Source organism: Rhineura floridana, chromosome 1 (genome assembly GCF_030035675.1).
Source record: "Rhineura floridana isolate rRhiFlo1 chromosome 1, rRhiFlo1.hap2, whole genome shotgun sequence".
Lineage (NCBI taxonomy): Eukaryota > Metazoa > Chordata > Lepidosauria > Squamata > Rhineuridae > Rhineura > Rhineura floridana.
This window is the reverse complement of record NC_084480.1, coordinates 212,321,748-212,336,062: the sequence shown is the minus strand read 5'-3', so window position 1 is coordinate 212,336,062 and position 14,315 is coordinate 212,321,748. Positions and strand designations below refer to the sequence as shown.

Here is a 14,315-nt window from a genome sequence, read left to right as displayed (position 1 = left end):
TAATGCATAACATTCACATCCCACCTTTCCTTCGAGGAGTTCAAGGTAGTGTACATGGTTCTCCCCCGCCCCATGTTATCCTTACAACAACCCTGTGAGGTAGGTTAGGCCTGAGAGACTGAGCCTGGCCCAAGGTCACCCAGTGAGCTTCATAGCTAAGTGGTGATTTGAACAATGGTCTCCCAGGTCCTAGTTCAACACTCTAACCACTATGGCACACCGGCTGTCTGCAATATCACAGCAATATAACACAAACAATTCAACAATTAATAATTCCTTTAGAAAATATCAAAAAGGGAGCATAAGCTTTCCTATAGGTCCTTTAACAATACTCAGTACCTTTACATCCCAAAGCTGATAGGGCTAGGGGTGGCAAAAAAACACAAACCCCACAGAGCCCCCTCACAGATATTCTGGCTGTGGTTCCCTTATGAGGTCTTCTAGGGCCAGAGGGTGGGGCAAGTCGGGGAAACAATCATCCCCTAATGGTATGTATACACACCATACATTTAAAGTACCCCCCAAAGAATCCTGGGAACTGTCATTTGTTAAGGGTGCTGTGAACTGTAGCTCTGCAAGGGGTAAACTACAATTCCCAGAGTTCGGGGGAGGAGGCATATGCGTTGAGTGTGCTTTAAATGTATGATGTGTACACAGCCCCTCTCTCTCCCCTCACCTCTGGGTGAGAATGGAGATTGAGGCTGGACACGAGGCATTTCTTGGGCAAGGGCAAATATCCCAATACAGGTGCATAGTCTAGGGTAGCAATCCAATATATGCCCACTCAGAAGTAAGCTCCATTGGGTTCAATGGGACTTACTAGCAGGTAAGTGTGTATTGGATTGCAGCCTAAGTCAGCTCCTTCATTCCAGACTGTCACTTGAAGCCCAGGTGGCCTCAGTGGTGAGGGGGGCCTGTGCCTCATTTGCTGGCTACTGACGTGTCTGGGCTGGAATAAGCTGGCTGCAGCTATTCATGCTGAAACAACCTCCCGATTGGACTATTGCAATGTGCTTTATGAGGGGTTACACCACCCCTCAAACCAGCAAAATCAAAGTGCACAGTAACAAAGGTGGAACAGGTTGTTTTGTCACCTGAGGAAAAGAAATTGCACAAGTGTCTCTCCCAGGCAGTAAAAATATAATAATAATTTAAATAATTGACAGTTATTGCCCTTTCAGCACTACCCAAAATCAGCTACCCAAGGTGACCGTGTCCCTCTGCCAATAGAAAAACCAGCCCTGCTAATGCTCACATTAAAATTTAACAGGTCACTTGAGCTCAAACGTTAAATTGCAGATCTTCTAACATAATATTCAACTGTCATGAAAATTGGCCTCCTTACTGAAAGATTGGAAGGTAGCCAAGTTAACATCAATTTAAAAAGGGAGGGAGGTCTAAGAGGAAGCAGAACAATTACTGGCTCATTAGGTTAACTGCTGATGGCTTTAAAGGGGGCTTAGGGAAATTCATAAAGGATCATTTTAATGGCCAGTGGCCATTTACAGATCTAACAGTGCAATCCTATAATGTCTACTCAGAAGTAAGTCAGGTTCAGTGGAGCTTACTCCTAGGTAAGTGGATATAGGCTGTCAGCCTAAATGGAACTTACATGTTCAGGAGCAGTGTACCACTGAATAGCAGTAGCTCGGGGGGGGGGGAGACATAGGAAGAGCAGTTGCCTTCATACCTTGTTTGTGGGCCTCTCAGGCTGGCAGCTAATTTTGAGTTTCCAAATACTAGTCTAGACGGACATTTGGTCTGATCAATCAAGGCTCTTCTTATGTTTTATGTCCTGGAATGTATTGTTCCTAATTATACTAAAAACACAATTAAAGTGATATTGAAATATGGAAATGGAGTTAAATGTATTAAAATATGTGGCACAACTTGATTTTCAGGGTTTTTTTATCACAAACTTTGTAAGGGTCTTGAATAACTGTCCCTTTCACCTGTGTACGGTAGAGTAGTTTCTATATTCACTCACACATCCCTCTCCATCCAGGCGAGCAAGAAGCATTGTCAAAACTGAAGGACACTGTTCCAGCCAGGCCAGAACACTCAGTGAGTGAAGCAGGGTGTGGCCCTGGGAGACTTGAGAGCTAGATAGAGAGGCCTGGAGGAGCACATTTGGCCCCTGGGCTTGAGGTTGCCTACCCCTGCACTAGAAGATAAAGGCGAGGAGTGGCAAGTTTGAATGCCCCCACACATGCGCATACAATTTCCCTGTATGTTTTAAACTAGAATGTCAGAGAAAAATATTTTGAACTTACATTCTTTATTATATCCCCTCCCCCCCCCACACACATAACAACCCACATTTGTAGTGGTGTGATCTTAAGGAAAACTTCACAGTTTCATTTTGCTAGTTGTATAGCTGGCCCCATATTTTAAATGCTCACATTAAGCCAGTGTGGTGTAGTGGTTGGAGTGTTGGATTAGAGTGTCTGGTGAGATCTAGGTTCAAAGCCTTGTTCAGCCACTCACTGGGTAATTTTGGGCACCTTGCTACCTCTCATCCTAATCTTCCTCACAGAGTTGTTATGAGGATAAAAGGGAAGAGACCACGTAAGCCTCTGTGAGCTCCTTCAAGGAAAGGTAGATTGCAAGTGTCATAAAATAAATAAATATGATCTTAGTTCCCCAAAAATGTATTTCTAAAATTCATTTTTTTCCAAAGCTAGAGGAATGAAAAGTCTGCTCCTGTAGGAAAGCATGAAAATTGTCAAGAAATGTCTTAAAAACAACTACTACTAAGCAGCAGAAAGTTAAATCCCAAACCTCATCCTGTTTGTCACAAAAAGAATTACCAGTTGCCAAGCAAAGGTTGGGAGCAGAGTTGGATTGATTTAAAATGACAGTTAGCATGATGTTTTTCTTTGGTAACACACCTGTTCTTACCTTAGATATATGATGTGCCCCCTGCATCATTTAAAGGTCCTGCGCAAGCCACTCAAATGGGAGATGTGGAATCTCAAGGGGTCTATGATGTTCCTCCTGCAAAAGGTGTAAGTATATAGCTCTTCCATTTAAAGCAAACATGTAATTTCATGCTAGATTGAAGACATGTTTAAACAAAAAAGTACATTTTGCATTTTAAGAAAGGTGGAAGAAAATGCAGGGAGCACTTTGAACTCTAGCCCTTTAAACATTCCTTCAAGCTTGCAGCTCGCTTATTTATTTAAAACTGTAATAAAGATAAACTTCAGAGTTTAATTACTAGCTTTAAGTAAGCTATTTGTATAATTAGAGTTTAAAAATCAGCATGCCAGCAATGGGCTGATTTGTATCTTTTTGCTTCACCTTCGAGGAGTTCATCCATGTTGCTTCTGGGGCCCAGTTGCTCTATTGGTTTCTCTGAGGCTCTGGCTGCACCAATCCCTGTGAAAGGTTCACATCAGGATGCGCACTCTTGCACAACCAGTGTCTGTGAGCTGCTCTTCTGTGAGACCCTGCCTGAACGGTCTTGCCACAGAGCATCACAACCATAAGAACATCAGAAGCTGCCTTGCACTGAGTCAGACAATCAGTCCATCTTAGCTCAGTGTTGTCTGGCAGTGGCTCTCCAGGGTTTCAGGCAGGAGTCTTCTCTGGATCCACCTGGAGATGCCAGGGAATGAGCCTGGGATCTTCTGTGTGCAAAGCAGATGCAATGTCTGTAGGGTGTGAGCAGGTAGTGCGGAGGGCATTGACACTGGGTCATCGCAAGCTACACTGTTCCTGATTTTGGAGACATAATCAGTTCCGTGGCCATTCTGGAACTTCCTTCCTGTTAGTGCTATGGCTTTGGTGAGGATAAACAACAGCTACAGAGCACAATGTAGTGGTTAACACTTCTACAGGTGAACCATCTGGATAAGATGCATTATGTAATTACTTCCCATGCCACCACTAACCTTCCCTGGGCACTGGGGAATAATTGCATCATATGTCCAGCCCAGTTTGATGTTACTGAGGGTGCCATGAGGTGTGCCCATATTGATCCCAAGATCACACCTCAACAGCCAAGCTTTTACCTTCTGTGTAAGTAGTGCAGCCATTTCTGTAAATATGCCACTATCTTCTATAATAAATTACAGGTCCTGCTATATGGGGACAATGCCTTTTTATGCCTCATGGCTTTGCATTTCATGTTCCAGATCTATGCCATTCCTCCTTTGGCATGTAGAGGTGCCACAGATCCCAGGGAACGCTTGTCTGACTGGGCTGCTTGCGGAAAGCATGAGGTGAGGCCAGAAGGTGTGTACGATGTTCCACCTCCCATGGCCAAAGGAGCTGCAAAAGAATCTGGACAGAAATGCATTTGCAGCCCTTCTGACCTAACTCCACACCAACAAGGCCTGTATGATGTTCCAGTGAGCCACCAAACTCAATTTGCTGGGCAGCAAATAACTCCCCAGATGGATGTATATGACACTCCCCGAGGAGTCCCATTCCCTGGACAGCACTTGGGATTTGGTGATGGCCTAAATCCTGAAGGGAAAGAGGGTGTCTACGACGTGCCTCCACAGGTTACACAGGACACTAAAAGACTGCAGGATGTGACTGATGGGATGAACAGGTTATCCTTTTCTAGCACAGGGAGCACCAGGAGTAACATGTCCACATCTTCCACAAAATCAAAGGAATCTTCTTTTTCAGCCACTCCTGAGAAGGACAGAAGACTAGCGCTAGATCCTGACACAGCCATAGAGAGACTTTACTGGCATCAGAACATGGTAGAGACCACCGTCTCCAGTTTAATGGCCTTCATCAACCCTGACTGGCGGTCTTATGAGTACATGGAAAAGCACATCAACAAGATCCACACAGCTGTTGAGAAGGTGGAGCAGTCGCTGGTCGACTACCTTCATTTTGCCAAAGGAGCCACGGCCAACGCTTCCTTCCTCTCTGAGCTCAGCCTCTACAACAAAATGAGGAGGGAGCTGCAGAGGCTGGATGATTCTCATCAGATTTTAACCCAGACTAGCCATGACCTCAATAACTGCAGCTGGTCCTTGAATGTCTTGGCTGTCAACAAACTCCAGAACAAGTGTGACAATCTGGATCGGTTTGTTATGGTGGCAAGGACAATCCCAGATGATGCTAAACAACTGACCACCAGCATCAGCGTCAATACTGAGGTGCTCTTCAAACAAGGGCCTTGCGGCTCTTATTTAAAGAATGCATCAGAGATTGCAGATTATGTGTATGACAGTCCTCAGACCCAGATGCTGCACCCTGGAGACAAAAGCCAGGGCCATTGCACTTCTTTGCCACCGCTTCTTTCCAAGGACCAGCATTGCCAATGCAGCAGCAGTGATGGCTCAGAAAAGAGCTGGATGGATGATTATGATTATGTGCACTTGCAGGTGAGTGCTGTATGGTCGTGCTTTGCTGGATCAAGCCACGTTTGGGCATGGGCTGTAACTCAGTGGTAGAGCACCTGCTTTGCATGCAGAAGGTCCCAGGTTCAACCTCCAGGCAGCTCTGCTGAAAATCCTGGATAACTGCTGCCAGTCATTGCAGACAGTTCTGAGCTAGATAAAGACCAATGGTCTGACACATTATAAGGTAGCTCCCTATGTTCCTATGTTCACCATTCTGCTTCCGGCAGGGACCAGCCAGATGGCTTTTGGGAGCGGCTGGCAAGCAGGGCACGACAGCAATAGCCTCCCTCTGTTGTTTGTCTCCCAGCAACTGGTATTCAGAGGAAGTTCCATTGAGCTGTAATGAAGGATCTTCCATTAATTTGCCTATATTCTCCTTTAGAGCCATGTAAGTTAGTGGCAGTGGCCATCATCACATCTTCCTCCTAGAAATGATTTTCACATATTAATTGTATGTTGGGTGAAGCTTTCTTTCCTTGTTGTCAGGCCCTGAGCCTGCCACCAAATAATTTCTTTGGGCAACCCTCTGTTTGGAATATTGAAAGTGAGGGAGCAAAATATCCATCTAATCTAGTCTCCCTGTACCACAGAGGGGGAACTGGTGGTCATCCAGTTGTGGTTGGACTCCAGCTCCCATCAGCCCCAGCAACCATGGTCAGTGGACAGGAATGGTGGGAGTAGGAGTCCAACAATATCTGCCCTACATCATTCAGAGTTGTATAAACTTGAATCTGGCCCCTCCCTTTTTTCTTCAAGCTTATATACCACCTTGTTGACAAGACCTTTCAGAAATATCTTCAACCCTGATGAGGTCTGTATTTATGGGTATGTCTCTCATTTCCTAAGTAGGATTCACTGCCCTTTCCTAATCTGCCAAGCTCTTTCCTTCTTCATCTTCACGTTCTGCTGTGGAAGGTGGAAATCCCTCACTGGCACCCACTTTCTGGATGGCAGCTCCCTAGCATATGATGTCACAGTAGTAGGCTGTTCTCCCCATCTCCTGCCAGTGGCTACTAGCCAGAATGGCTGTGTTCTGCCTCCACTCTTGGAGGCAATATACTTCTGAATACCAGTTGCTGGGAATCACAAGTGGGGAGAGTACTGTTGTATTCACATCCTGGGCTGCCCACAGGTGTCTGGTTGACCACTGTGTGACCAGGATGCTGGACTAGACAGGCCATTGGACTGACCCAGCAGGTTCTTCTTAAGTTCTTATATTTCAATGCAAATGAGAAAGGGAAGTCTCCAGGCGACGCGGCAGGAGAGTGAAAACTCTCATCCCTTCCCCATCCCGCCTTGCTTGTTGGTGACATGAAAAACTCATTCTGTGTAGCTCTTTTTATTGGGATCATTTCAAACTGTGAGATCTCTCTGTTCTTGTATGCCTTCCTCCTCCTCCATAGTAAAAACTGGAGTGAGAACAGAATGAAATACCTGCTGTGCAATAGCTATGATACTGGTTGACTGTCATCTCAAGAGATGCATTTGTGTGATGTGACTTTTTTCCCTCAAAAAAATGTCTGATCAGGGGAAGGAAGAGTTTGAAAGGCAACAGAAAGAGCTTCTAGAAAAGGAAAATATCATCAAGCAGAATAAGATGCAGCTGGAGCATCATCAGGTAAGGTTTGTGGAAAGAGCACCAAAAATGTCAAGGGAAAAAAAGGATAGGCAGATGTTAAACAAATGGCACTGAATGGAGAATGCATGGTGGTACTGTCTTTTTACAGAACCAGACCTCTGAGAGAATGCTGTTGAAATAGGAGGATGCATAGATACCCCCCTCCCCCAGGCTGTCAAAGACCTGGTTCGCACATAACACTGAGCCAAACCATGGCTTAGCACATGGGTAGCCAATGTGATGCCCTTCAGATGTGAACTGTAACAGCATCATCCCTAACCATTGACCTTGCTGGCTGGGGCTGATGGGAACTGAAATCCAAAACATCTGGAGGGTGCCACATTGGCTACCTTTGGCTTAGCATGAAGGTGTAAGCATGAGAGTTCCCAGAGAGGAATCACGACTGCTGTGCTCCTGCTCTGGTCTAAACCAGGGTCCTGGTTTGTCAAACCAAGAGCAAACCTTGATTTACACCTCAGGATTTGTCTAGAGCAGCCTTTCCCAACCAGTGTGCCTCCAGATGTTGTTGAACCACAACTCCCATCTTTCCTGACCATTGGCAATGCTGGCTGAGGCTGATGGGAGTTGTGGTCCAACAACATCTGGAGGCACACTGGTTGAAAAAGTCTGGTCTAGAGTGAAGCCAACCATGAGGCCGGGTTTGGATTACACACTAAGTCAGACTACGGTATAGTTTACAGGAGTGCAGCAGCAGGAGGACCACAATTTCCTCTCCAGGAATCTGCACACTCACACTAAATCATAGTTTGGCTTAGCGTTATGTGCAAACTGGTTAATGTGTTTGACATTTTTTTAGTCATTAAGTTCTCCAATCAGGACCAATCCGGGGAATACCCTTCCTTTAATTTTTCAAAAAATATAGTTAATCATGATTATTTGTGTCAGTGGCTGGTAAGGATATTGTAAAGGCTGGGATGCCAAATGGCTGCATTATTATCAAAAGCAATTAGGTCCGTAAATTACAATTAGAACCAATGGGACCCAAAACAAAATGTTGCAGTGAATCTTTGCCCACTAACAAGAATACTCTCTTGTTCGTTTCCTAATAAGTTGCTTCAGGATTCCACTCAGAGCCAGACCCTGCCATTAGGCCGAATAAGACAGCCACTTCAGGTAGCAGATTTTGGATGTCATAAAAGGGCAAGCAAGCTGTAGCTGTTTATTTAATATTAAGCACATGTGGTGAGGTGGAGCCTCCTTCCTAACACTGGTGTCACTAGTGCTTTCCTGGACTGGGTTGCTTGGGTCACCAGTGGGAGCACCTGATTGGCAGCGGCAGTCCTGCCAGTGCAACTGCTGGCAGCGACCCAGCCCATCCATGTCAGGAAGCATCGATGCTGGTATTGGGACAGAGGCTCCCTGGCTCCATCCCACGACATGTGCGGTGTTCTTGTATTTTTACTGCCAGGGAGAAGAATGGTCTTTGTGGGATTGTAGGGAACAAAAATAATTTGGCAAGCCTTCGAGGAGGTCACAGTTTGCTAAATTGCCTGAGGTAGCAGCATGTCTTAGGCTGACCCTGATTCCACTCACCCTGCAGTGCCTTCCTTTTCCAAACTACTATCAGCTGGCCACTTCACTCTTCCCCCCCCCCAACTGATACTCAACTTTCCATGGCTCTTGGAGGCCACTGAGCATGCTCAGTCCTCATTGGGCTCTTGCGGGGAAGGGGGAAGTGGCCCCTTTTTAGTTTCTTTTTTTCCTTTATTATTTTATAAAGCATGTAAATGTACCAAGCACTGTACGCAGGTTTAAAATATGACAGTCCCTGCCTGCAGGCTTACAGCTTCAAAGTCAAGGCACAAAACTTTTTTTAAAATATACTTCTGCAAACTTTGGGTTTCACCCGAGCATGCTGATGCTCTTATTTCTCAGTGACCCCATTTTGTCCTCCACCACCTGAGTTTGCTGTTAGAGAGAAGGATGCTGTGTCACGCGTCGTGTAGTACGTGGCCTTGACTCTGCTGTTTTCTTTTCAGCTGAATCAATTCCAGTGGCTGGAACAAGAAATCACAAAGCCAGTGGAAAATGACATCTCAAAATGGAAGCCACCTCAAGGTCCTCACCCTGCAAACAGCCTGGTAGCCTCTCAAGAAAGGCAACTGCTTTTGTTTTACTCGGACCAGTGCGAGACTCATTTCATTTCCCTTTTAAATGCCATTGATGCCTTCTTCAGCTGCATTAGTGCTGCACAGCCACCAAGGATCTTTGTTGCTCATAGCAAGTTTGTCATCTTAAGTGCTCACAAACTGGTGTTCATCGGTGACACCCTGACTAGGCAGTTGACAACTCAGGAAATACGCAACAGCATAATGAACTCCAGCAACCAGCTTTGTGAATTGCTTAAAAGCATTGTAATGTCAACCAAGATGGCAGCCTTGAATTATCCCAGCACAGCATCCTTACAAGACATGGTGGACCGAGTGACAGAACTCTCCCATTACGCGCAGTTGTTTAAACGCTCTTTGGTCCATATGGCATCTTACTAAGATGCACAAGATGGACTGAAACCAACAAAGGACCATGCTTCAAGATAAAGAACTGGAAATGTTTTCTATATTATGTACAGAATGAAACTTGATCATTTTATTTTCCCCCCTAGATGTTTTATATTAAATATTTTAAATTCATTTTATGGATTAGAAATTATAAAGGTTTTCACCAATCTCAAACTGTTTCTTTTATCATTTTAAATATACATATATAAATATAAAGTGATACTCTGCATATATATGTATATGTTGCAACATTCCATAAAGTTCATTACGTAAGCACCTTAACAACAGCATCTGTCAGTTTTATGGTGTATATGTGGCCTAGGTTTTTCAGGATATCCATAACCGGATACTACTTTTGCCTCTTGGAGGCTATAATGTATATAATATTTTACTGTAGCTTAATTATGTCATTCAGACAATTCTGTAAAGGCTGTGGCAATTCCTGAAGAAAATATTATTGTTTTAGTCCCAATCATCTTCCTGAAACAAACCTTCGTTGGCATAGGTTGCTACTAAATAAACTATACCCTCTTACACTGAAGTCCTGCACATTTCTTTGGAAGCAAAACTCAGTTATTTCCATAGTCATTTCTTAGTTAAACTATGGAATTCACTCGCTGAAGAGGTTCTAATGGCCACCAAGTTGGATGACTATAAAAGGGGGTTAGGTAAATTCAAAGAGGATAAGGCTATCAATGGATACTAGCCACGATGGCTATGTTCTGCCTCCACTATCGGATGCAGTAAGCCTCTAAACACCAGTTGCTGGGAATCACAAGCTGAGAGAGAGTTGTTGTACTCAGGTCTTACTTGTGGGCCTGCCCATAAGAATCTGCTTGACCTCTGTAAGAATGGGATGCTGGACTAGATAGGCCTTTGGTCTGATGCAGCAGGCTCTTGTTATGTTCTCCAAAATGAGTGTGCACAAGACAGCAGCCTTAATGAGAGCCATTTTGAGTACAGTAGTGTAAATTGTTTCTCTCACAAGAAACAGCCAAGTAGCAACACAACAGGATGAGGTGGTGAAAATACCAAGTGTCCTCTAAGCAAGGTTCTCTCATGTCGTAACTGCAGTTAAGAGTAAATCTATAGTTCCTAAAAAACTGGACAAATTTGGAAGAATATTTATGTGGTTGTCTCATTTACTTGCATTTGCAAACTGACATAGTTGTTAGATTGCAATGATCCTTATGTAGCCTTGGGTTACTCGTTCAGAATGTTACTGCATGCCAGTGATACAACATGAAGATAAGTATTTCAGCTGCATAACCTTGCGTTATATTGCAGAGCAGCACAAAGGTGTTCAGCAATGCAGCCACCCCACCATATCAAAGCCTATGTTGTACAGTTCTCTAGGCAGTGCCTAAACAAAACTATATGCAAGGCACTTTTTGTCCTTGCAAGATGTCTTTCTACATACTTAATTCCGTTGGATTGCAGAGACCATGGATTGTAGTTCAGATAAAGGACCTCAAATCACCCATATTAAAAATGTGTGTCTCCTCAACAGAAATGCAGCTCTGGTGATAAGGAGCTATAACTAGGCATGTGATCAAATGAGAGCAGCTTTGAATGTCATAGGAGTATCACCAGCACAGTGTAGAAATTTTTTGTGCACATCCCCAATGCAAGTTTTCCTTTTAGGTATTACAAAGAAGTGTAGTTAGTCACATGCCCGAGTCATGCATCTGGTGGCTATGTTTCCACTAATGTCCAAAGACACAATTTGTCATTGGATGGGGACAAACAACTAGAAACTAAATAAGTGCTTCAAAATATACTTAGTAATGCCTGAAACTATGAGGAAAGCTTGTAGCATGTTGTTGTTGTTGTTGTTGTGTGCCTTCAAGTCTATTACGACTTATGGCGACCCTATGAATCAGTGACCTCCAAGAGCATCTGTTGTGAACTGCCCTGTTCAGATCTTGTAAGTTCAGGTCTGTGGCTTCCTTTATGGAATCAATCCATCTCTTGTTTGGCCTTCCTCTTTTTCTACTCCCTTCTGTTTTTCCCAGCATTCTTGTCTTTTCTAGTGAATCATGGCTTCTCATGATTTGTCCAAAGTATGATAACCTCAGTTTCATCATTTTAGCTTCTAGTGACAGTTCTGGTTTAATTTGTTCTAACACCCAATTATCTGTCTTTTTCGTAGTCCATGGTATGCGCAAAGCTCTCCTCCAACACCACATTTCAAAGGAGTTTATTTTTCTCTTACCACCTTTTTTCACTGTCCAACTTTCACATCCATACATAGAGATGGGGAATACCATGGTCAGAATGATCCTGACTTTGGTGTTCAGTGATACATCTTTGCATTTAAGGACCTTTTCTAGTTCTCTCATAGCTGCCCTCCCCAGTCCTAGCCTTCTTCTGATTTCTTGACTATTGTCTCCATTTTGGTTAATGACTGTGCCAAGGTATTGATAATCCTTGACAAGTTCAATGTCCTCATTGTCAACTTTAAAGTTACATAAATCTCCTGTTGTCATTACTTTAGTCTTCTTGACGTTGAGCTGTAGTCCTGCTTTTGTGCTTTCCTCTTTAATTTTCATCGGCATTCGTTTCAAATCATTACTGGTTTCTGCTAGTAGTATGGTATCATGTGCATATCTTAAATTATTGATATTTCTCCCTCCAATTTTCACACCTCCTTCATCTTGGTCCAATCCCGCTTTCTGTATGATATGTTCTGCGTACAGATTAAACAAATAGGGTGATAAAATACGCCCCTGTCTCACACCCTTTCCTATTGAGAACCAATTGGTTTCTCCATATTCTGTCCTTACAGTAGCCTCTTGTGCAGAGTATAGGTTGCGTATCAGGACAATCAGATGCTGTGGCACCCCCATTTCTTTTAAAGCATTCCATAGTTTTTCATGATCTACACAGTCAAAGGCTTTCCTGTAATCTATAAAGCACAGGGTGATTTTCTTCTGAAATTCCTTGGTCCGTTCCATTATCCAACGTATGTTTGCGATATGATCTCTGGTACCTCTTCCCTTTCTAAATCCAGCTTGGACGTCTGGCATTTCTCGCTCCATATATAGTAAGAGCCTTTGTTGTAGAATTGTGAGCATTACTTTACTTGCCTGGGATATTAAGGCAATAGTTCGATAATTACTGCATTCCCTGGGATCCCCTTTCTTTGGAATTGGGATATATATTGAACGCTTCCAGTCTGTGGGCCATTGTTTTGTTTTGCATATTTCTTGACAGATTTTTGTCAAACTTTGGACAGATTCAGTCTCAGTAGCTTGTAGCAACTCTATTGGTATGCCATCTGTTCCTGGTGATTTGTTTCTTCCAAGTATTTTAAGAGCAGCTTTTACCTCACATTCTAACATTTCTGGTTCTTCATCATATGATTCCTCCATGAATGAATCTGTCATCCTGTTGTCTCTTTTATAGAGTTCTTCAGTGTATTGTTTCCATCTTCCTTTTATTTCATCTCGGTCAGTCAGTGTGTTCCCCTGTTGATTATTCAACATCCCTACTTGTGGTTTAAATTTTCCTTTCATTTCTCTAATCTTTTGGAATAGGGCTCTTGTTCTTCCCTTTTTGTTGTCCTCTTCTATTTCTATACAATAACTATTGTAATAGTTCTCTTTGTCCCTACGTACTAGTCGCTATATTGTTGCCTTTAGGGTTCTGACTGTGTTGCTATCACCTTTTGCTTTCCTTCTCTCTTTAACCATTTGAAGAGTTTCTTCAGTCATCCATTGAGGTCTTTCTCTCTTTTTAACTAGAGGTATTGTCTTTTTGCATTCTTCTAGGATAATGTCTCTGACTTCACTCCATAGTTCTACTCTGTCAACTAAGTTTAAAGGCTCAAATCTGTTCCTTATTTGATCTTTATATTCTTCTGGGATGTTATTTAAATTGTATTTTGGCATTATGATTGCTTTGTTGTTCTTCTTTAGCTTTATTCTGATTTTCGATACGACCAGTTCATGATCTGTATTGCAGTCTGCTCCTGGTCTTGTTTTTGCCAAAAGTATGGAACTTCTTCGTCTTCTGTTACCAATTATATAATCAATTTGATTCCTATATTGACCATCTGGTGATGTCCACGTGTACAGTCGTCTTTTTGGTTGCTCAAAAAAGGTGTTCACAAGAAACAAATTATTGGCTTCACAGAATTCAATAAGTCTTTCTCCTGCTTCATTTCTGTCTCCTAAGCCCCATTTCCCCACAATTCCTAGTTCTTCTCTATTCCCTACTTTTGCATTCCAATCCCCCATGGTTATCAGAACATCTTGTTTTGGTGTGTGATCAACTTCCTCCTGTACTGCGTAAAATCTCTCCAATTCTTTTGTCGTTGGAGCGTTGACTTGGATGATGGCTATTTTAATAGGTTTCCCGTGTAATCTCATTGATATCACTTGCTCAGACCTTGCGTTGTAGCTCCTAATTGCTTTTGCTACATCGCTTCTCACTATTAAAGCAACCCCATTTCTTCTTGATTTCTCATTTCCTGCATAAAATATTTTGTAGTTGCCTGATTGAAAATGTCCCATTCCCGTCCATTTTAATTCACTCACGCCAAGTATTGTAATGTTGATACATTCCATTTCTTGCTTGACAATTTCTAACTTTCCCTGGTTCATGCTTCTCACATTCCACGTTCCTATTGTGTGTGTCGTACAACTCCAGACTCTCCTTTTGCATCTCTGCACATCAGCCTCCGGGCTTCCTTTTGGCTTTGACCCAGCTGCATCATTGGTCACAGCATTACTTGTACTTGTCCTTTGTTCTTCCGCAGTAGCTCAGTGATTGCCTTCTGACCTGGGGTCTCATCTTCCAGCACTA

The 14,315-nt window shown here is 43.2% G+C and overlaps 1 protein-coding gene across 2 annotated transcripts in view; it reads left to right on the top strand.

Annotated features, from left to right (window-relative positions):
- Positions 1 to 10,030, top strand: part of NEDD9 (neural precursor cell expressed, developmentally down-regulated 9) — a 73,531-nt gene extending 63,501 nt beyond the window's left edge. For both annotated transcript variants that reach the window (XM_061591977.1, XM_061591969.1), the window contains exons 4-7: positions 2,907 to 3,008; positions 4,140 to 5,351; positions 6,898 to 6,987; positions 8,988 to 10,030. In XM_061591977.1, coding sequence (XP_061447961.1) covers positions 2,907 to 3,008; positions 4,140 to 5,351; positions 6,898 to 6,987; positions 8,988 to 9,497 — 1,914 coding nt within the window. In that variant the 3' untranslated portion in view covers positions 9,498 to 10,030. The remainder of the gene's footprint in view (positions 1 to 2,906; positions 3,009 to 4,139; positions 5,352 to 6,897; positions 6,988 to 8,987) is intronic.
- Positions 10,031 to 14,315: the final 4,285 nt, after the last annotated feature.